Below are 23,074 nucleotides of genomic sequence, written 5' to 3' on the forward strand. Positions count from 1 at the left end.
GGGGGCGGAGGCGCTCTACTCATCAGCACCACCCGCCGAGCACTACCAGAAGAGACGGGGAAAAATGATTGGTGACGCCTTCTCGCAAAACACTGCGCTTCAGAGAGTGAGAAAAAGAGCGCAAGGTACGAGCCAGGAGGAGGAGGAGGAAGGGGAGGGACAGATGCTGATGCATCACGGTCGCAAAGACCTTGACACTAGAGGCGTCCGGAAGTGGCTGCAGAGCACACGCATACGTACACGGGCGACGAGCAAAACTTGAAAGCGTCAATCAGCCACCACACCATGCGATCACCGGCAACAGAATAGGACCAACAAGGAGGGGGTGGCATACGTACGCCCACAGCTAGCTGAGACGCTAACGAGGAGAGAGGTACAGGGGGGAGGGATGAAAAAACTCACAGCAAACGCCTTGACAGAACAACAGGTACACACAAAGATGGTTAGTCACTCTACTCTAATGAATCCACAGTATCACCGAAACCTTCCAGCTCTCGAAGCTGCCACCCCAAAGCGCAAACCCCTGCTGGTGCCACCGCCACCTTCCTCCTCGCACCTTTTTGTTGCTCCCTACGTACCTCACTGCAACTGCACCGTGTCGTCTGTGGTCTCAGCCCCACCCTGCAGTGGAGAGGGCGGCGCCAGCATCGAGCCTCGGCTCATCTGCGGCCACTGCCGATGATCACCACTGTACACGGGTGGTGGCGGTGGCGGTGGCGCGTTGGCGACGCGGGTGGCCAGAAGAGCCGTCGATGCGTCCGAGCCACTCCGGATGCGGCCACGAAGGCCACCGTTCACAATACCAGCACCATAAGAGGCCTCACCGCCCTGAAGGAAACCGACATTAGCGTCGTCCTCCACGGTAGCGCCGCGCTCATCGTCTACGTCATCATAAACTTCCTGCAAGTCGTACTGACCAGAGTGGGAGGAGTCCATAACGACGCTGGGACCACCCATCATGGCAATCGGAGATCCTACATTGTTATCAAGGGTGCCTTCACCCACTCTCTGTGGGCGCATCTCCGGCATCTCCACCTGGTCGTACTCGTCGTTCAAGAGCGGGGTTAGGGGGCGGCTGACGCTTGGGCCGATTTGCGGCGCCCCCTGCGCCTGCTGTGGAGACGACGACAGTGCGGGCTGCAATGACGGCTGTAGCACGTCCAGCTCCAGCGAGTTCTCCGAGTGCGAGCGCCGCCGCCGCAGCGATGATGAAATCGCAGTGAGGCGATGACCGAGTCCTTTGTGAGTGGTGCGGTTGTGGGGATGCTGTAGCGGGCCTGCTTCGCCGTCCTTAGCTGACCCATTGCCGCTTGCAGGGGGTGCGGCTGCTGCGTCTTCGTTGGGGCTCACAGTGGTGGTGGTGGTGGTGCCAGGGTAACTCACTCCATAGTACTGCTGCATCATCTTCTTCCACTCTTCCTGCCGCTGCTTTGCCTCGCGCCGCATGATGTCAAGCGGGTTCTTGTCCGACAGGTTCCACACCGCAAACGCGCCGTTGATCACCGTCGCGGCAATGGATACGATGTACGACACGATGAGCTCCGTGTACGGCTGCACCGAGTGGTAGAAACTGTTGCTGACGGTTCTCTGCTTAGAGCAGAAGGTGATGTAGTTTGTCATGATTCGGTTCTCCTCTGTAATACCGAGGGTCACAACGAAGGCGAGCACCATCAGCAGGATTTCCCAGGTGGTCAGCATGTCCTTGCGGAAGATCACGAAGTGGTAGCGGATTTCGTGGGTGTTCGTCTCGAACAACAGCCGATTTGTCGCACTCACCACCACGTGCACGCCGGCGAGAGCGATCAAGTAGCGAATGTTTAGCACACCACGGCTCACAAAGTAGCCGATGTTGTCTTTGCTCATCGAGAACTGCACATTGTTGAAGAAGGCGTGGCGCCGGGTCACGTTGAAGACGCAGCCATCTACAATGTACGGCGGCGTGAGGGAGAGGATTGAGTTAACGAAGAAGTTGTTCGTCATGGAGTTCGATGCAGCAGAGACTGTGCGGATGATAACAGAGAGGAAGCACGCAAGTTGCACCACCACGATAAACGTGTTCATGCGCGACCACCACTTCTCCGCGGCGGTACGCTGCAGGTGAAACGCCTGCTGGTCTTTGCTGTAGATGTGCATCTCGAGTGAAGTAACGCAGAAAAGTGGTGGGCAGTTTGGTGTCTGGATCGACGTATCTGGGCAGCCGCGAGCGGGTGCGACTCTCCTTCGTAGTGCCCTTCGGATGCCGTATGAAGGAATCCACCTTCGTCGCTCGCGTGGCTACGCAAGATTGGGGGGAGGGGGGCCGAGGAAAGGAGAAAGGAGCGAGATACACGGCAGCCACGACTACGCACAACAGAAAGCAAACAAAGAAGCAGACGAAGGAAAGGGAAGTAGAAAAACGCCTGATGTACGCGTGTCGTGGGAAAAAGCCACACTTCCTCCACCAAACAGCGAGATAAGCACACGTTGAGAGCAACAGCGGCGGCAAAAAGGGAAAGCGGTGTAGCCGATTACGCGTGGTGATCCTTCCGCTGTGCTCAGTAGGGAGGGAGGGAGGGAGAGGAGATGAGAAAAGGTGCCAAGGACACGCACGAGCAGGCAGAGAGGCGATGCGTCAAGGAGCAGGTATGCACCCACGCTTGCAGTGAGTCACGGCGAGAAATGAATCTGGTAGGATGTCCTCACTGCACTGTTGTCGTGCAGAACAAGAATGAGCTATACGGACGGGTATGCTGATGAGGGAGTGTATCTCTGCGTGTGTCAGTGTATGTGTGGCTGTGACGTGGTTTCCTTTCGGACTGGACGTGACGCGCATGCGAGTGTAAACATCAGCGGGGCATTTTAAATAGAGGTGCGAAGGATCGAAGCTCGATAAGCGGATGGGGGAGAGAGAGAGAGAGGTTGGGCATCGATGAGAAGCTGCAGTGACTGGGAGGGAGGAGGAGAAAGCATGCGCCTAGGTGGCGATGCGAAAGCGCGAGGTGGGGGCCAGAGGAGGGTGTGTGCGGCACCCAAGAAATGGTTGCAAGGAGGGGCACAGACACTCTTTTCCACGCCTGCGATGATGCAGAGCAGACTGCGGCAGAGAGAGAGGTGCAGGCGAGTGGGCGAGGAGGGAGCCGACAGGGGGGGGACTGAAGAGGCCCGCAAGCTCCAGTTCGAAAGCCGTGTTCCTGGCAAGGAAATTGTGTGTGTGTGTGTGTGTGTGTGTGAGGGAAGTGGCGGGGGCGGTGGGCATATGCCTGCCGAACTACGAAATTCTCGTTCGTGTCTTCGCTTTTTCCCCACTAACGTTCATCATTTCCATCACTGGTTAGTGAGCAGCTGGTGTCGCAGTAACACCGACAACAGCCAGCGAGGCCGAAAGTTCGGTGTGGCAGTCCGGTGCGCTGTCTCCCTAAGCAGAGAAGAGTGGGAGAGGGAAGCAGTAAAGTTGCCCCGACTCCTCCATCCTACTGGCGCCTTCACCTCGCTGCTGTCCAGCAGTCTGCAGAAACCCGTACATACATACAGAGAATTGGTGGAGTCCGTACAAGGATGGCGAGTCACCCCTCCGTGCACGCATAATTTGTCTGTGTGTGTATGTGGGGGGGGGGGTGCGTGCGTGCGTGCAGAGCACTTCGAGGCGACGAAGGGGCGTAGTGAGAAGCGAGAGAACGGCCGGAAGGCACCCAAAGCGCTCAGGAGCACCGCAATAGCGAGAGAGAAAGGCGCGTAGAGCTACAGAGGAGTGCATTATAAACCGCCACGATCTGCCCTCCCTCCGCCCATCGGTGGTCCCTCTGCGACACTCTTCTCCCTCCCCCCTGCCTCGATGCCAGTGGCGCTGGAATGGCGCAGCCATGTAGAAAGCGAAGCACATGATAGCCGCATCAAGCCTACGCGGACACACGCAGAACACACCCACCCACCCACCCACACACGCGCGTACCCGCAAACTTCGGAGCGACTCACCTAGGTCACAGCGATGCGCGGCCTTGCCCTCGAGGCAGATGTGTGGGCCCACGGAAGTGGAGCGCCCGCACACCGTTGGCAACACACACACGCGCATCCAGGCGTGAGCGGAAGTGCATTTCGAGGAGACGCTGCATAGCGATGGCAAAGGGGCTACCGACACACTCATGCACAGTCACACAGAGATGGGCTCGTACACGCCGCGTGCTAACACAAACTGCTGCTGCTGCGGAGCGAGCAGTACACTAATGAGGGAGAGAGATGCTGAGGCGAAGAGAGAAGCGACGATATCGCCCCTCGAGGGCGATGCATCGGACGTGCCAGCTTGCTGTCGCCAGTCGAGTGCGGGGGCACATTCTTCTCCTTTCGTATTTCTCCCCTTTTCACTAGCGGTGCATTGTTGAAGGCCGTATACTCCTCAGAAACGCGAGAGGATAAGAGAGGGGAGGAGTGAGGAGAAAATGAAGGACAGACGGAGGGAATGCCCAAACAACAGGGCAAATAAACGCGTGCTGCTGGGGAGGGCTGAGGGGTGAAAGGAGAGGGGAGAGTGGCGATAGAGGAGGGAGAGGCTTAGAGAGGGAGAAGCCGCAGAGAGCAAAGAGGAAGACGGGCATGATAAGAAAAGGAAGAGGGGGAGGGGAGGTAAACAACCCGCTAGACTAGACCGCATTTCACCCGCTGCCCCCGACTCTGCTAGCCTTGTCCCCTCCTTTCTTTCTCGGCAAAAGGGCAGTGCCAATCACTCACGCTGACATCGTTGATGTGTGGTGGAGTGAACAACCGCAGGGGTGAACGAGACGAAGAACAGAGTCAAGGGTTCCCTTTCTCGTGTCGTTTCACTCTACATCCACCCCACTTTCCAACATCACCCCTCCCCACCCAGTGCACACCTCAACTGAGATGATCTCGAAGGTTGGGCAAGTCAATGTGTCTGAAATCGTCTGCGTTCATGAGTGTGTATCGAACCCCACGACACTCTCTTTTTTGCCCTCTTGTCGCCTTCCTATAGCCCCTGCCGTCCGCATCGCCCACTCTAGTCGGCCTTTTCCCCTACTTCAACAGTTCCAAAGCGTGTGTGTGTGTGTGTGGAGGGGGGGGGGGCCGAAGCACTTTGCTTTATGTCATCGCACCTCTTTTCTTTCCCCAGCTCCCCTTATGCGCTTTCGCCTCGCAATGCCTACACAACACGTGTATGTAGAGCGAGATAGACACCCGCACTCATGGCAGAGGCCATAGTCCCTGCCCAATCTTTCGCCTCCCACCTCACTGACTTTTTCCCGCTTTTCGTGCCACTGAACTCCGCCTTGCCCTGCGACTCTCCTCGTCTCCTCAACTACTCCTCCCCATTCTCCCCGCTTAACACAACCCCGCGTTTCTCCCCAAGTCATGAGAGGACGAGGGAGATGGGGGTGGGGGAGTTCCTTTCTGTTGGTTTAAGATTACACACACGCACACACACACACACACAACGTAAGACGGATATTAAAGAGGCAGAGGGCGCCAACACCACATCCTGCACTTCTTTTCCACAAGCGAGGCGAGGAAGGTAGAGGGGGAGAGAGAGAGGGGAGGGGCCGGAGGGAAAGGAAAGGGGGCAGTATGCATGCGCGAGAGGAGCAGAGAAGGACACACTTACACGCTTGCACGTCCTCCCCTTCCAACGCTACTGTCCAATCAGCCCTCTCGCGACCCGCAGGCGCTTGAAGAAAAGAAGAGAACAAAACATCGGCCCGCGCACGACACGACACGACACGGCACACAACTGCTGAGGACAGAAAAGAAGCACCCAGCGCAGGGCGAAGAAATCAAGACAGAGACATAGAGTTTCCCCTGAAGGCGCGGGTAAAGGAGACAAAATCGAAAAAGGTTCTATGACAAACCGAGAGATGTACTCGTTTATGCAAAGTCACACACACATGCACACACAATACGCACAACTACGAGAGGCATAATCACAGACGCTTCATCCCACGCCGCCATATCCATCGGCGGACTTGCCTTGTTGTCATTTGGCTTACTTATTCATGTACTGGCTCTCATTCAACTGGGCTTTGATGTCCATCAGCTCCTCGACCTTCATCTCAAAGCGCTCCTGGACCTCCTTCATGATGTTGCCATCCGTGTAGGTGCGGTTCTCGCGCTTGATCTCCTTTTCGTCTGTCGTGATGAAGGCGATTGTCAGCCCCTTCGTACCAAAGCGACCAGCGCGGCCGACGCGGTGAAGGTAGCTGTCGGCCTCGGAGGCCATGTCGTACTGCACAACGAGGTTGATGCGGTCAAAGTCGACGCCGCGGCCGAAGAGGTCGGTGGCCACCATGATGCGGGTGTTGTTCGCCTTGCAGTTCTCGTACACGCGTAGGCGTTCCTCCTGGCTCATGCGGGAGTGCACGGCCTGAGAGGGGAATTTCATCTGCTGCAGCTGGCGGCTCAGCGCCTCGCAGCGCTCCACAGAGGATGTGAAGATGATTGCCTGGTTGAACTCCACGGCATCGAGGATCTCCGCCAGCCGGCGCGTCTTCTCCACCTCCGTGACGTTCATGTAGAACTGTGCCAGGCCGTGTAGGGTCAGCTTTGCACGCTGATCCACGTAGATCTCTGTTGCGTCCTTCATGAACTTCTTCGCCACATCACGCAGCTCATCCGTCATCGTGGCAGAGAACATCATCACTTGTTTCTCCTTGGGCAGCTTCATGAAGATCTCCTGCACGTCACGGCGCATCTTCACGTCTTCTAGGCAGCGGTCAAACTCGTCAACGACAAACCACTTCACGCGTGTCGTGTCAAAGGCCTTGGCCTGGATGAGTGCCTTCATGCGACCCGGCGTACCAACGATGATCGCCGGCACCTCCTTCTTCAGCTGCTTCACGTTCTCGTCCTCCGGGATGCCGCCGAAAAAGACGCCGGTGGTAGCATACGAGAGGTACTTGCTGAAGCGCTTGAACTCCTGCTCGATCTGGTAGGCCAGCTCGCGGGCGTGCACCAGTACGACGGCCTGGCAATACGGCTTCTGTCCCTGCGGCGCCTTCTCCACCTGCTCCAGCAGCGCAAAGACGAACACAGCCGTCTTGCCCATACCCGACTTGGCCTGGGCGAGAATGTCAGCGCCGAGCATCGCCTTGGGCAGTGCCTGGTGCTGCACCTCCGACGGGTGCTCGAAGCCGTTCTCACGGATGGCGTTCGCGAGCTCGCTCTTCAGACAAAAGTCCTGGAAGCCACCGAGGGCGACGGCGCTGTGGGTGCCCATTCCAACGCCCATCGGCTGCGCCGCCACGACGGTGGTCCGGACATCATCGCCGTCGAAATCCGCAAGATCGCTGCTCATTATCGCTCAATCGAGATGACACCAGTGAGGGAGAGGGTGGGCGGTAGGGTGGTGGCAGAGGACTCTAGCGACTGCGTAACGGGTAGGAGTGGAGGTAGTGCTGCTGTTATTCGCTTTTCTTTTCGCTTCTCTGTCTTGCTACGGTAGCTCTTTGATTGTGAAAGTGGAGGTGTGAGGGGGTGGCGCATGAGTGTGCGTGTGCGCCCCACCACCACCACCACCCCATCAGTGGATGAGGTGATATGCACACATACAAAGAGAGAGGAGGAGAGGAGAGGAGAGGAGAGGAGAGGAGAGGAAAGGGGGCGAGAGAGGTACACATTAAGGGCGCAGGTATACGCAGTGGCATTCTACGAGAGAAATGGGGACTGGGGTGGAGTCGGCAGCGGGGCCGAAGAGCAGCACAGTCACTATGTCCATCCTTCAGCATTATGAGGCTCTGGGGGAGTTAAAGCAACACAGGCGAGGAATCTGCGCCTATCTCTCTGCACTATCATCCCCGTGAAAGCTGAGTGAACTATGTGGTCAAGAGAAGATGTGCTCGTCAAAGGTGGAGTTGGCGCAGTGGCAATATTTCCAATCACGCGAAGATGCTCCCCGCCTCCTTCCTCTCCCACCTTCCTTAGTGGAGTTCACCAGTTGAGTCGCCTCCCAACCGACACGAATGTAACTGAGGGACCCCACCTCCGCGTTCTTCATTAAGTCTGCATTTATAGTCTGTGCTACACTGCAAGAGAGGTTCACAACCTTTCCACGACATTAAACGCGCACACCAACACCGCTCGCAAGCACATTGCACATTGATCACACACACACACACACACACATGCACGCACACAGGGTACTCTCGCCGCGGCAGGGATGAAACCGAAACAACAAGGTGGATCAGAGGAAGAAAGACGGTGAAAGCAGTCACGTGATGCTGAGACCACACACACCCTCCCCTGAAAAAGCCGTCATCTCCAGCCTTTCCCCTTTTGCGCTCTCAGAGCTGCGTAAGCGTGTGTGTGTGTGTGTAGACCAACAAAACATCATCTCTGGCGACGCGGGTAGACAAGAACAAAGAGGGATGGGGGAGAACCGCGAAAAACAGCGATAGCGAGAAGAGTGACACGTGAGAAGGTGCGTGGGTGTCAATGTCGGGGTGTGTAGGGTGTGTGGGTCGGCACGCGTGAGTCAGACAGGGGGAAGGGGGAGAGGGGCCACACACTGGCACACCCAAAGAGCTCAAAGTCAATTTTTTTTCCGTTATAGCCTACTTCCTAGAGAACTAACCAACCGACAGACAAGAGAACACACGCGCACACGCACACACACAGCTGAACAGCCAAGGAGTCGAACCAGAGACAGAGAATGACGAAGAGCCAACATAGACATTCGAATGAAGCACAGACACACACTCGCTCTCCCGCAGCAAAGTGAGAGGGGGGAGGGTGCCGGCGGCAACCCTGAACGACAAGGCGACCATCCTTTGTAGGGGCATGCGCTACGGAAGAGGCGGAGTGGGGGAAATAAAGAGAGAAAGCGCGCGCGGCATGGCGGATAAGCCAAAATGGGAGCATCTCCGCCCCCACCCTCGGGGCTTGTCACAGTCGCCTCGTAGCTTTCAGGACCCTTTGCAGCCCTCGTTGATGCCTCCTCCTCTCGTTGCCACGGATGCTTGCCACGCAAGACGTCCCAAGCCGTAACGCATTGCCTGCCCTTTTCGTCCCTCTCACTTCCTCTACGCCGTCACCTGAGGTGCTTTAGTCGCCGCCTTCGCCGCAGCAGCCGCGCGATCGGCGATTAGCTTCTGCGTGTGAGCCTCGACCTGATCACGCAGCGGGCCGTTCTCGAACTCGAGACGGCGCAGGAAGGCGTCCTTGCCGTAATGCGCCATGTACTCGAAGTCGTTACCATCCAGCGCAGAAATGTCCTCCACGAGATACGCCGGGTCATTGTAGTAGCCGAGCACGTAGTTGGTCAAGATGATCAGGTTCGGAGCCTTGCCTTCCTCCACAAACTTGTGGCCAAGGAACTCATGGTAGTCATTGACGCGCGTCATGAGCTCCTCGCGCGAAAGGTTCTTGTCGTACGGGGCTAGGAAGCGGCGCCAGGCATAGTCCTGAAGGTCTTCGTCCGACATCTGGCTGTGCAGTTTCTGCGTGATCACCATGTAGTCCTCATTCCACGCCAGGTTCCAGTAGTCCTTCACGCGCGTGCTGGCACACGTGCGGCTCAGCAGCGGGAAGGTGGGGAAGTTCATGCTGCGGGCGAGGTGGCGAAGCGACTTTCGGCGGATCTGGTAGAACTGCAGAAACCCGTCGTACATCTCAGCGGCCGGGCGCAGCACTTTGGGGTCGCGGCGCACATTGTTCTTCTCAAACAGGTCGTCCCAGGCGCGCTCCTGCGTTGGGTTCCACGGGTACGCGTGGAAGTCGAAGTGCCACTTGGTGTCCATGATGTAGGATGGGGCGCTGCGGTAGCGGTACATGTCCTGTGCCTCACGCCAGGCCTTCTTTTCCTCCTCAGTCTTGCAGAAGCAAGACGGGGAAAAAGTGTCGCTCGACAGCCAGAAGAAAGCCGGGATGAGCGCGTAGCCGCCGAGGAACAGGCCAACGCCAAGGCCATGCGCCATGCGCCAGAGGTCCAGCTTGTAATGCATGAGCTGGGCCAACTCCTTCTGCGACACCTCCTCGCTAAGCTTCATGTCCACCCACATGTTCTTGTCCTGAGAATGGCCGCGCTTCCAGTAGTCTGGGGTATACACCTCGGCCTGCTCGTAGAAATCCTGAGGGCCGTACTGGTAGCCGCGGTTGTAGATCTTCATCCACGTTGTGAAAGCCTCGCGAGACTGGCTGGCGAACAGTGCCAGTCCAGGGATGAAGTTCACGCAGTTCCTCTTGAGAACGCCCCACGTTCCTTGCATGATTGTGCTGGCTGGGATGAGGAAGAGAGTGCAAAGTAAATACACGGGGATGTACAACGTGAAGAGTAAGACACGGTATCGAATCCGAAAGTGGGGTGTGAGTTGATCCACTATGAAGCGGAAGAAGAAGAGCAGGGGAGGGGCCGAGAAGTACCAGAGTAGCGGTAGTGTTTAAAGATGATGGTGTGTGGTGTGTGTGTGTGTGTGTGCGTGTGTGTGTGTGTGTGCGCGTCAGGGTTAGGGGGAATGTGGGCAGGAAGTGAGAGAGAACGAGCCACTGAGGGTGAATTGAGGCAAAAAGGGCGGGCAAAAGATGACGTTGTCGCCTGCGAGACGGCAGTGCATACAAACACACACGCGAATGCGCTGTGCAATGCAGTACGATACGATACGATACGATACGACACACACACTCTCTCTCCTCCCCAATAACGATAAACTACGCTGTGGGCAATGACACACAAACACAGACGCACACGTGCGCATGCACCTCCTACTGCAAGAAGCAAAGCAACAGTCGATCATCGAGCGGCTAGGTTTGGCCATCAACTGGGAGAGGGGGGGGGGTAAGAGAGTCTGTGCACCGAGCGAAGAAACGGTAGGCGAGAATGGTCGAATCAGAGCTGCAGCCCCTGTGGCTCGTGCAATCGATCTGAAGACGACGACGTCGAGCTCTGCTGGTTTGCCTCATCAGCGGCCGCGACTTCCATCGCCGCCGCCTCCTCGGCCTCCTCAGCCCTCTCCAGCAGTGCCACTAACATGTCCGCGTTCACCATGAAGAAGTAAACACTGGCAAACACACCCGTCCACCAAAGCGTCTGCAGTCGCCCACTGCGGTACTGCTGTTCCACTTCCTTCGCCAAGACCACATTCGGGTCCACCTCTGCTGCCGCCTCGCGCGGCTTCAGGCAGTACGCCCCGCTGTCTGCCTCAAAGAACTGGTGATGCACCCGCTCCACGTACTCGAGAAGTGCTGGGCATGCATCCTGCACCCGTCGCTGGTGGACCCTGACGCCCGCGGAGGCCTCACTTAGATCGGCGTGTACGAAGCTCGACGCAGCAGCGTACACGAGCGCATCGACATGCGTTGGCCTTGAGGTGCCTAAAAAGAACATGTCGTCTGTTGTGACACTCGCTGAGACCGTGGCCTTCCGTAAAGATTCCAGCACGGCAAAGGCCTTGTCCACTTCCCTGCCCACCTCCTTGAGCTTGGAGAGGGCCGTCAAGGAAAGCTTCCCATCCGGCACCTCGGCAGCGGGGGTGCCAGAGTAAAAGAACGGGTTCGCCCTCAAAATGTGCTCGCGATACGTGCCCCGTATCCCCTCCCAGAAGCTCGCCACTTTGGGCTCGACGCTCTTGCGCATCGTCGCCTTGTAGAGAGCAGGGTCAAAGTGGGTGAAGAAGAGAAAGGCAGGAAAGAGACACTGCACCGTCAGTACTTCGACGCACAGGACTGTTGCAGCGCAGGTGCTTGGCACGGGCTCAAAGGCATCCTCACTACCAATGCGCTTGAGACAACGCATCAGACCCGCACACACCTCCGACCTCGGGTTGGCTGCCCCGGTGCTGTTAGTCGCGGCAGCTGCAGAGGACAAAGGAGCTGCCGGCGATATTGTCAAGGAAAGGTCTCCAAGCCGAGCGTCGGCGCGGCTGCAGCGCACTTCCGCAAAGCGCAACATCGTCTCCACGGCGAGGGCGTTTGGATCCGCAGTGGGCAACGCGAGGGCTGCTGGATACCGGGCAAACACCGTTGCCGGTGCCGCCGCCGCCGCAGTCGGTGGCATAGTGGAGGTCTTCGCGATGGGGGAGGAAAAAGAAAGAGGACTGTCGGAGGATATATAATCGGCACAAAGACGTCCCAGGAGAGCGAGAGAAGAGAAGAGAGGAGGGGGGCAGAGAACGTATGTTGGAGAGAACGTGGGTGCAGTTGGCCACCATTGGCGGCTTCTCCTCCTCGTAGCAGGAGGTTCAGATTCAGAGACAGGAATACATGCATCAAAGCACATTGAATGGGCCCTTTCTCCTGATTAGAAAGCACGCGTGAAGATCTGTGTAGCAAGAAGAATCACTGGGAAGAGGGCGGTAAAGCGCCGCTCGACACCCGCACAGGCAGGCATGAACACATGCGCACCTCATGACTCAACTACGCTAAGCGACTGAGAGGAGGAAAGATGAGGAGGGCCCGTCGCGGTTGCACACACGCAGGTTGCTTGAAGACTCTGTATGCGCATGTACGTCAGTGCCTGTGCGTGTGGTGGGTAGGTGGGGCACAGCAGATCCCCATCTCCCGGCTCATTCACGCCTTGACGATGTAGACAACTTCCGCTCTTTCCCTCTTGCCTTGTGTTTTCATGCTTTGCGCGTGTGCTCGGGTCTTACATGCGGCGCTTTGTGGTATTTTTATTCCTTAAAGGCCAAGCAAAGGCAAAAGATGAGAGAGGGGCAGTGGGAAGGCACCGCGTGCCCTCCTCTCCCCCCTCTTCTTCCTCCTCCTCCTCTCCGATGGCGCAGGTAGAAATACGCCCGGGCCCTGCCTTTCCGCGCGCGCGCGCAGAGAGAGAGAGAAAGGGAAACGAAGACACAGCCAACTGAAAAGAAAAACCAGAAACACACCAACGATGGCACACACACACACACGCACACGCACGCACGCTTAGAGAGAGAAGAGGAAGAGGGGGAGTAAACGGTAAGCACGAAGGTAACAACAAAAGAAAGGACGACTTCAGCGAGTTGGAACAACCATGCCGCCTACACACAACAGAACTACATGGCGAGAACAACCATGCCATCACCCCTTCGCTCACCCACCCACGCACCCTCCCACCCACGCACACACACACACACACACACACACACACACACACACAGACGCTGAGAGGGAGAAGAGGAAAACAGAAAAAAGGGAGGAAATATGGACAAGGGCAGAGGCGGTGGGGGTCGTTTGCATTAACAACGTAAGTCAGCAACTGCGATGAGCGACAGAACAAAAAGGCAGGCGAGTGGGGGGAGAGGAGAGGAGGGGAGGTGGAGGTGGAGGAGGGGGTGTTGATGATCGTTAAGGTGATGCAGAGGGAGAGAGGGGCACAGGAAAACGTATGAGTGAGGTGAAGGAGAGACACCACAGCACTAAACCGAAAGACAAGCTCCAAAGGTGTAACTTTTTTTTTCCCTCACCGCGTTATTCTGACATGAGTTAATCGACAACTATGCGCACGCACACACAACCACAGTTCACGTGCTTCGGTTGCACTTACGCGGCTATGCCAAGGAACCGGGCCCGGCAACATTGCTCCGTGTCGTTTAGATCCATTTTGCAATGCCACTGCAACAAGAATTTGTGGTGAGCTAGTACTCGCGTGATCAGCACTGCATGCCTCTTGGGCACTGCGCCAGCCCAGACCTCTCCACCGAGACCACGAGCCCGCAACCGTACCTGAGGGCAGCCTGCCTGGCTTCCTCGCACAGTGCAGGTGCTGGTGCCTGATGCCACGTGCTGAGGCGGCCGGCATCACCGTGATGCCGGCAAAGCAAAACTAAAAAAAAAAGAGTAGTTATGAAGACAGCGAGAGAGAAGGGGGGGGGCGGAGAAGGAGTTGTGCACTCTCGCACAAGCCCACGAGACACAACATACGAACGAGGAAGCAGTGAGAAAGGGCAACAGAGAGCAAGACGCAAAGAAGCGCTTTACCAATCGGCGCAAACAAGAGAAAGGGAGCAGGTGTGCATGAATCACTTGTTACGCAGAGAGAGCCGCAAGTACAGGTACACCAGCCACACAACACCAATATATAAAAAGGCACAGGAACTGAGAGAGCGAGCGAAGGTCCCTTCATAATCTCGACCAACATGAGGACAGAGAGAGAGAAAGGAAGAGGAAAGACGACAACGAGTGGCAAGAAGGGGGCGGAGACGAAACGATCCGGTGAGAACCACAGCAATGACAGAAACTACATACAGACACAACAAGACTGCCAACGAAGAAAACTTGGCGATGGTAATCATACACACCGAATGCAAGCATGCTGCTGAGGTGATGAGGTGACGGTGGCAGGAGGTGTGCCTTTCACCGCCGAATAAGAGGGTGACAGACGCTGACCTCAACCACACACACACACACACACACGCACACATACACACACAAACTGAGAGAGAGAAATAGGCATACATATATACACAGACATGCACATACGCACACACGCACGTCACTCGGACATTAAACGCACGTGGAAAGAGCATAACAGAACGAAGACGAAAATGAGAGTGTAGAAGGCAAATAACGAAGGAAAACAAGGAGTGAGGGATGGTGAATCACTTTTTCAGCGGCGGTGACAGAGGAGGGGGGGCGGTGACAGAATATCAACACAGCGAACGTACATAAACAACGGACACAAACAACCGGCCCAGAACATGCACGTACAGGCAGCGCACAAAAAAGTGTACTCGGGCTCGCAGAGGTACATGATGTGAATTGATGAACATGAATCAGCAGAATTAAAGAGAGACTGTGAGAACATCTACGAGAGAGAGAGAGAGAGACTGGTCAACAAACGCGAAACGAGAAATGGTTCGATGGCACTGTAACTGAAAACGAACGAACACCGACGTCGAGAAGGAGTGAACGCCACACAGACACACACACACACACACCGAAGCTTCTATACAGAGGAAGATAAAAAAGAGCGGGAAAAAAGGGGACACACATTCGCATGCGCCCGTTTACCCGTTTTGCAGGGACAAAAATGCTGAAAGGGACGCCCTGGGGAAAGTAGAGCCTCCCCGCCCCTCCGGAGGGGGGAGGGGGGAGGGGGGTGACAGACGATCATACATCAAGGCCTAGAGAAGGCGGGAAGAAAAGGAGAAATGGGGGGGAAGCGCTTGGGAAAGGAGGAGAATAGGGCGGGGCGGCTAATACTTGCCCACAAAGGTCACTCCTCCCCCTCCCTCCACATACACACAGACGCGCGGGATGCAAGCTTGCACTGAAGCATCAGGAGGATCAGAGAGAAAATGAAAGGCCGAAGAAAAGGGCAAGGGAAGCATCAAGCACCGACAGTCCCCCTCTTCTCCCCTTTATCCCCTAGCCCGTCCCTCAGCCAGCCCTGCGCCCGTGACGCTGCGGGTCGCACGAAAAGAGAAAAGAGAGGGGGAGGGGGGGAGCGGTGCGTGGGCGTGTGCGTGTGCGTGTGCATGAATGTGTGGGCACCTATTGGTGTGCCTTCATGCGTGTCTGCGCCTCCATGTTTCTTGCCCACTCAGCTTTCCTTGGAGGCGCTTGCAGCTCCTTCTAATAACGAGAGAGAGAGAGAGAGCAACCTTTGTATGACCAAGAACGAACGAACGAAACGGCGAGGAGGGGGGAATCCAGTTTCATTTAATTATTCACCGACGGCTGCCCTCTTCCGCCCCCCTCCCCCCTTTTTTACATCAGCGTAGCCTAATGTACGCCCACTGGTGTATAAGAGGGAACACCTGTTGGGAACGTGTGTGCCTGCCGTGCGTGAGGGCTCGAGTGCTGGGGTGCTCTTTCCACCCCTCTTGCATCCCTTGTCTGTTTAACTGTACATGATGACGACTCTGCTCACGCTCACGTTGATACAGGCACACACCCACACACACACACACACAAAGAAAAGCAAATGGAGGAGAGACAAAGCATGTGCGCGAGAGACACACCACCCCTTCCCGGGCTCTCTTTTCTTCTTCACATTTCTTCCACCGCACATGAGGGTGCTCGTGCGTTACACACACACTCTCTCTGCCGGTTCCTTTCGCTCCCTCTTCCCGGCTGCAGAAACGTCGCACGGAAAAACTTCTCTCGATCCACCCCGTGACAGTGGAGAGTAAGGAGGGAGAAAGTGCAACGAGTGTCCGCCACAGAAAACGAGATGAAGAAGATGAGCAACAGCAGCAGCAAGGAGAGAGTGTGTGTGCGTGTGGGAGAGGAGGGAGGCGAACACCTTCCTCCCGGTATGTATTGCCTCTCTCTGGTGTAATCGATATCGTTCTCTCTTAGCGCTTGGCTTGCATACGAGAGAGGCAAATAAACCACCACAGAAAAAAAGGCGGATGGAAGAGAACGGGGGTAGGGGGGAGGAGAGAACAGTCGTGGACACCAGCGCATACGAAGCCGGCCTAGACAACCACCCGACCGGTCGACCGCAACATGGCGACAACAACAACACGCGAGCGTGAGGAAAAAGAAAGGAGAGAAGTCAAGAAGCGAAGCGCGTCCCAAGGAAAGAGAGAGAGAGAGAGACGAAAACCATAAAGAGAGAGAGACAATCACGAGCAACACGCGCACAACGGTGACGACAGCGTAGTGAGCGTGTAAGAGCGCCTAGTGAGATGAGCGACGTGGAAAAGTGACAAGGCACGTCATAAGGGGGGGGGGAGATTGGCGCAGTAGAGAAGACACGGCAGGTCCCGTGAGTGAGTGCACCAGGGCGTACGACACACGTTGCTATCCACAGTCCTGTACGACCAGGTACAGATGGTACCACTGCTGCTTTCTCTCTTCTCTCCGTTACTCCCTCACACTGCTAGCGCTTCCTCCCTCTGCTCACCCAGACGCCCTTCAGCTGCAGATACAACACGCGACACTCCCAGCCGGGCAGGGAGGGCTTGGGGAAAGAGACCCCCACACAGGCGTAGAGAATGAAAGAGAGGCAGCGAGAAGGACCAAAGCTAACAACTGAAAGAGTACGTGCCTGTGCGAGTCCAACCTGGCGACCAACTGAGTAAATGACTGGGGGAGTGAGAATGAGCGAGCGAGGCAGAGAACAGGGAAAAGCAGAGTGGTACGCCACACGAAATCAAAATATAACCAGCGAAAACGAGAAGAGAGCTGAGACCAGTGTACTACACACACATACACACAGCCACGCACCGAGGAGCATACGAGAAAAGCGAGGCTACAAAGAGAAATAGCCGTGAGTGGGTACATCGATGACAAAGTGCGTTCAAAAGAGGAGGCGTGGTGAGGGGAGGAAAGAGAGCCAAACGAGCGAAAGAGGGAAGAAAGCGGCAGAGCACACTCATACATACTACATTAATGCGGGAAAGATAAAGCAAAACGCGAAACGAGTCGGCATGCGCGTTGGTGGGCTTGTGTGTATGTATGTGTGTGGGCTTCATTTTATCAAATGAGGGAGGGGGAGGGACTTGCATGACATTGCTGTAGAGGACATCATCCATTGACAAACAGGAAGTAGAAGGGATGGCGAAAGAAGGAAAGCGAAGCACATCCAGCGTGCTAACCAAGAGTGGACAACACCACAACACTAAACGGAAAGCCCAGAAGGGCACGCGATCACGCCATTCCCCACCCTCCCCATGCGGAAGAGAGTTTAGCAGCGAGAGTGGGAGAAGACAACGCACACATGATGTACGTCTCTGTGAGGTGCCTCTGGTTGTACGTGAGTTGTATCTCCGCGTGTCTGTGCTGCTATCGCCCCATCCCCGGTACACACACATCTCTCTCTATAGATGTGTTAATTTTCTCTCTGTTCAGCCTCGTGAAGTCACCCTGATGACGTGGGAAGCCTGAGCCACGCCGAAAGGTGCACCGGGTGGCGACCGGCATGATGGGGGCGGCTGTGAGGCGACCTGTGGAGCGGGCGTGGGGGTGGGCAGCGCTCGAGGCAGGGGCCGTACTCTGGGCCACTGGGTCGGCATTGCTGTAGCGCGTGTCCACCGCTGCTGCGCGTCACGTGGTGGGCTTGTGACGGGCCGGGGCTAGGGTGGGACTGAACTCATGCTGTACGGCAGAGAATGAAAGCATTGGAAAAAAGGCCCTCTAGTCATCATCGATATCGCGCACGCTCTGCAGGAGGTACTCGAGTGAGGGTATGTCCATGTTAAGCCGAGGGTCGAGTGGCGAGGTACCAGTGCTGGACCGATCGCCGCTGATCACCGTGAACCCGCCCCCATTGCCGAGCTGTGCGCTCTCGGGGTCGTGGGGGCTGGGGCCACTAAGGCCGAGGCCTGAGCTGTGCAGCGATGTGTGCGAAAACGGCTGGTGGGACTGCTGCAGTGTTGACTGTGGGCGAGACGAATCATAGGCGAGGTGTGGCTGCGGTTGGTCGGGGCTGGTGTTCGGAAGAGAGTACCCCAACATCCGCAGTGCCTCAACCTCCGACACGCTGAAGCGCGACTCCGCAGAAGCCGGGGCGACGACGGTAGGGGGTGAGACGAACGGTTGGCTTTCGACAGGCGAAGCGGGGTCGTTGGTGCGGGAGATAGGAACTGAGGGAGACACCGCAAGGGTTGTGGTTGCCCGCTTTGGAGATGCGCCAGCCGGACCGTCCACAAGGCAGTGAAAGCCGTGGATGCACTCGTACAGTCCCGTGGAGACATTTAGCTGGAGGTGCTTAATCGCCCGCAAGTTGTTGTGTATGCTGCACATTTCCTGTTCCTCCTCTTTACCTTTGTGGCCCCTACCGCGACGGTGACTGGGGGTGGTGCTGTTCGCCGTGGGGGTTGGGGCGGCGCTGCCACGCATGCTTGACGGTGTCCACGGCGCGGCGCTGCTGTTCGGCACGAAGTCACTTACCCTTCGACCTGACACCATCACACGTCCCGGGGCGGCCGGAGACATCTGATGTGCCAACACCTGCTCCACTCGCATGCGTATTGGCTGGACTAGGGTAGTGGGGTAGTCAGTCAGCAGCGACATGAGTACCGTGAGAAGCGCATTATGCGAGCACTGCTGCAGCATGTAGCAGGTCTGGTTATACGCTTGCTCCAACTGAGCTGCGGCCACGGCTACCGCCTGTTGCTGCTGCAGCATCGTGTAGATGTGGTTACTCTCCATGTTGTGTGGCTGACTAGGCGTCAACCCAGGGATTGTCGCCCCAAAGCCCTTCAGCCTATCGTGGCTGTGCGGTACTAGGGTGAAACCACCTGCTGTGCCACTGGAGTTGCTAGCGGGGTTCGCCTTGAGACTCTCTTCGTCCAACAGCGGAACAGAGGTGCGATGGGACGCAGCAATGTTGTGGCCATCGTGACTATGATTGTCGGTCGTGCCGTTGGTGGTATTTTTGGCCGCGGCGGTGGTCGTCGCCGGCACAAGGCCGTGTCGTTCCCCCCTTGGAGTCTTCTTTGCTGACTTCATAATTTGCTTGTTTGTTTTTCCCCCACTTCTCAAGAAAAAAAAAAAGAGGGCGAAGGCGGAGGAACAAACACGCGCACACGCAAGGGGCAAAAAAGAGGGGGAGTGTGGGAGGCGGGCTGAGAGGTCGGAGCAGTGAAACACAAAACGAAGGGCAGTCGCGAGAGAGGGGTGGGGGTGGGGAGAGGCCGCACAAATGAAAGAAGAGGGGGCTCAGATGAGGTACAAGGAGAGAAGAAACAAAGTGAAAAAAGGCGGCGCTGGCGGCGGCAATGCGAGTCCGCGGGGGGGAGTGAGGGTGGTGGGGGTGGTGGGGGTTGAAGAAAGAAGGAGAGGGGTGAGGCGCGGGTTGGCGACCGTATAATCCCTGTAGACGCGCCCCAAGCGCACCTGTCAGCACAAGAGCGACAACACGGCAACACAACTGCTCTTCCTCTCGCTACGTTAACGCCTCGTCGCAACTAGAAGCACAGCTGAAGCAGCAGTCGTAGTGGTACTACCACCAACGCGACGGTCAACCAAAACAAGTACCTGCCCCCGCTAACCAAGAGGACGTGAGAGAGGAGGGGGCTGAGGACACAAGAAAATCGAGTGAGAGAGAAAATTGCACCCTTGTCGTGTGTGCGGGGGTCTGTGCGTGGGGTGGCGGTCTGCGGCTTACGGAAGGGATTCAAAAGACACCACGCAAATATGTGGGAAGCAAAGATCAAAAACACGAGCCTTTTCGCGGCCTGGCGAGTCGAAGAAAGCGGGGGAGAGGGCGGGGGGTGCCAGCAGAGCTAGGCGGGCAAGAATTACCAACAGAAGAAACGAAAAGGTGGAGAGAGGGGGGGTGGCACGCTGGTTGAGTGGGGTAGGGACGAAGAGAGGGAAGGCGCAGTGGGTGGGGACTGACCAGTGTACGCGGACGTGTGCGTTGACAGCGGTGATGACGATGATGAAAGAGTGAGAAGGTAGCGGTGGCCGGGACGGGGGTCACACGCACACCCACCCGTGCCAATAATTCAGTGGGCGGTGATGAATAAAAAAGGGGGGAGTGGCGTATTTAATCGGACAGCGCGAGAAACACGCGAAACGGGCGTGAGAAGAGAGAGAGGGGGGGGGCAAAGAGAGGAGGACGTCAGTGAGGGAGGAGAGAGAGAGAGAGAGGGGCCGCATCAGCATTGTTTCTCGCTGCATTCTACTCCATGTACGAGGGGGAGGGTGGGCGTGTTTATGGGTGTGTGCGCTGCAACGACATCGTTGACAAGCGATAAGAAGATGCAAATGATCCCGTGCAAACAAGTGCACAGGGCGGAGAGGCGCAGGAGGACAAGGCAGAGAGCAAAGCTGCTCCCCCCTCCCTGACAGTGAGCGGGTCGGAATCAAACTCCTTCTCTTTTCTTACGCAACCCTCACCCTCACAAACACTCCCCAAACTATTCGATGAGAAGTATATGTGCATTTCGTGTCTTCTCTTCCTCTACCACGCCTTTATCTGTCGATTGATGGACACTTCAGCGCGCGGCAATCCTGGGCTCCGTACCCCACTCTCGGCGTGGCTCAGGCTCCCCACGCGCTGGGGTGTCCCCTCCCCCCACGTCATCGGGAACATCGAAGAGAACAAGAAGAGCAAACAGAAATGAGATAGGTGATCTGCGGTGCGTCGGACAGAGGAGCACACACACATCCACAAATCACCGCGACAACAACAACAGGAGCGTAGATTACACAATGATGCCCTTCCCGGCAAACACACAAGTCAACCTGGAGGGTCATCTGCAAGAAGGGAGAGAGAGGAGGCACACACACGCACATTGTGTCAGGGACGCAATAAAATACACAATGCACACGTGACTAGCATCTGTGAAACTCATTGGGCAGGAGAAGCAACGTGCATTAAGAAACGCACGCTTACCATCACGGGCGGGTGCGCATCAACATACACCGCGCGGGAAGCGAGACTCAGGTCGCAGGCGAGCAGAAGACATGCGCACTATCAGCAGAGATAACGAGAGCAAGCGCGTGCAGTGCGTCAGCCTCACCCCCGCCGTAATGATTCCTACTGCGACACTGTGCAACACCAGGCGCCATGAAAGCCGCGACAACGCACAAGACGCCGCCTAATAGACGATGCGCGTTGCCCGTTCATCGGGCCCCTCCTCCATCTTGCACTTTACATCGCACTTCTGGAGCAGCTTGTCCACAAAGCGGTCCGCCAGTGCTAACGTGTAGGGGAGTGTACTGCCAGTTAGTGGGCTCGGCAGAATGCTATGATCGCACACGTACACGTTTTTCACATCCCTGAGGCGACAGTTCTGCGGGTCAACTGCACCAGAGCAGCTCCCGCCATTGATGCCGGATGACTCAAAGCGTTCGTGTGCGAGGGAGCCAATGATCGGTAGGAAGGGTGTCTTCTTCACGAGGCAGTCCTTCACATACGCGACGCCTTTCTGCAATGTGGCAAGGTCCCCGGCCTCACTGAAGTAGCTGGGGTCAAGGGAGCCGTTCGCACTCACCTGCCCGCGACTGCGCGGCCGCAGGGGCCGTACAACGAACTGGCAGCCGTGCTCGCTCGGCATCGGCTGGGTTCCGTCGTTCGCAAGCGTGAATGGCTGAAAATGGATCTCGACATCTGGCGTCGATGACCCGGTCGAGGACCAGTACATAATGAGGTCATCCCAGCTGGAGCGGAGGCTGAGCTGCGGCCGACCGCACCAAAGGTCTGCCCAGAGCACCTTGCACACAAGCGGGTCTAGGTAGCAGTTGTGGCTATCACGGTTCTTTACGTGGAACTGCAAGACCACCTGCGGCACATCCCAGAAGTTCTTCCCAACCGAAGCGTTCACATCGACGCTGCCGCGTGACGCCGTGAGCAGCCGCGCGCTGCCAATGCTACCCGCACTCACCACTACAAGGCTGCTCTCCACATCCACCAGCTGGCCGTCTGCACGCCGCATAGAGATGCCGGCAGCGATGTTCCTGTTGCCACCGCTGCCGCGGATACCGACCACCTTGGCGCCACACTCCACGCGAACAGGGCGGTTCAGCTTGATTGTACCGAGCAGGTACCGCTGCAGGGTGGTGTTCGCCACCCCCAGCGACTGGTCCACGAACGTGTCAGGCCTTCCGCAGCCGCAGTCGACCTGAAACTCCTTGCGTGTGAACTCACTCACGAGCGGCACGTCCTGCGATGCCGCTTCGCAGAACGCCTTAAAGTACGGCGAGAAGTTTGACGGGCGGCAAATGAGGAACTTCCCTCGCTTGCCGCGGTGCGGCACAAACACCTCCATGTTTTCGAAGGTGCGCACACGCGGCAGAAGGTCATTGCGGAAGCTCCACGGGCTCCCCTCCCAGTCGCGCTCATCGCCGAGGTTCCACGTACGACTACCCATTACACCGTGCCCGCCCAGAACCCGCGGAGTCGGAATCCACACCGGAGCCTTGGTTACACCGTCCGGATGCTGCTGCGGCGTCGTCAGCGTGTCCTTAGCTTCGAAGCCGCGCTGAGCCACACGGTGGGCGATGGTGCTGGCCGGGAGCGTGTGGTACCACTCAGGGAACTTGCGGATATCTGCGCCTTCCTCGATGACGAGTGTCTTGAGGTTCTCCATCGCCAGTCGACCGGCAATAAGGGAGCCGCTGGCGCCGCCGCCAACCACGATGACGTCAAACGTCAGTGAGCCCACGTCCGCGGCAGCACCGGCGAGGCTAGTGACCCAGCGACGCATCTTCGGGAGGGTAAACGTGGGTCTGTTGAGGTACGGAAGAAGAAAAAGGATGAAAAGGTGGTGGTAGGTCA

General features: G+C 57.0%; 6 protein-coding genes across 6 annotated transcripts, besides 2 other annotated features; all 6 read right to left on the reverse strand.

Moving 5' to 3' along the window:
- Window positions 1-579: 579 nt before the first annotated feature.
- On the reverse strand, window positions 580-2,133 carry LPMP_211760 (hypothetical protein; the record flags this gene model as incomplete). The annotated part of the gene is made up of 1 exon (XM_010700659.1): window positions 580-2,133. The coding sequence occupies one exon, from the start codon at window positions 2,131-2,133 to the stop codon at window positions 580-582; it is 1,554 nt and encodes a 517-aa protein (XP_010698961.1).
- A 3,835-nt stretch (window positions 2,134-5,968) lies between these two features.
- Window positions 5,969-7,210, reverse strand: LPMP_211770 (RNA helicase, putative; the record flags this gene model as incomplete). Its single annotated transcript, XM_010700660.1, has 1 exon — window positions 5,969-7,210. One exon carries the CDS (start codon window positions 7,208-7,210, stop codon window positions 5,969-5,971), a length of 1,242 nt encoding a protein of 413 aa, XP_010698962.1.
- Window positions 7,211-8,999: 1,789 nt separating this feature from the next.
- On the reverse strand, window positions 9,000-10,184 carry LPMP_211780 (hypothetical protein; the record flags this gene model as incomplete). Its single annotated transcript, XM_010700661.1, has 1 exon — window positions 9,000-10,184. The coding sequence occupies one exon, from the start codon at window positions 10,182-10,184 to the stop codon at window positions 9,000-9,002; it is 1,185 nt and encodes a 394-aa protein (XP_010698963.1).
- A 617-nt stretch (window positions 10,185-10,801) lies between these two features.
- On the reverse strand, window positions 10,802-11,707 carry LPMP_211790 (hypothetical protein; the record flags this gene model as incomplete). The annotated part of the gene is made up of 1 exon (XM_010700662.1): window positions 10,802-11,707. One exon carries the CDS (start codon window positions 11,705-11,707, stop codon window positions 10,802-10,804), a length of 906 nt encoding a protein of 301 aa, XP_010698964.1.
- Window positions 11,708-13,437: 1,730 nt separating this feature from the next.
- Window positions 13,438-13,690: a repeat region.
- A 4,018-nt stretch (window positions 13,691-17,708) lies between these two features.
- Window positions 17,709-17,973: a repeat region.
- Window positions 17,974-17,979: 6 nt separating this feature from the next.
- Window positions 17,980-18,996, reverse strand: LPMP_211800 (hypothetical protein; the record flags this gene model as incomplete). The annotated part of the gene is made up of 1 exon (XM_010700663.1): window positions 17,980-18,996. One exon carries the CDS (start codon window positions 18,994-18,996, stop codon window positions 17,980-17,982), a length of 1,017 nt encoding a protein of 338 aa, XP_010698965.1.
- A 2,399-nt stretch (window positions 18,997-21,395) lies between these two features.
- On the reverse strand, window positions 21,396-23,003 carry LPMP_211810 (choline dehydrogenase, like protein; the record flags this gene model as incomplete). Its single annotated transcript, XM_010700664.1, has 1 exon — window positions 21,396-23,003. The coding sequence occupies one exon, from the start codon at window positions 23,001-23,003 to the stop codon at window positions 21,396-21,398; it is 1,608 nt and encodes a 535-aa protein (XP_010698966.1).
- Window positions 23,004-23,074: the final 71 nt, after the last annotated feature.

The sequence above is a fragment of the Leishmania panamensis genome (assembly GCF_000755165.1).
Source record: "Leishmania panamensis strain MHOM/PA/94/PSC-1 chromosome 21 sequence".
NCBI classification, from domain to species: Eukaryota; Euglenozoa; class Kinetoplastea; order Trypanosomatida; family Trypanosomatidae; genus Leishmania; species Leishmania panamensis.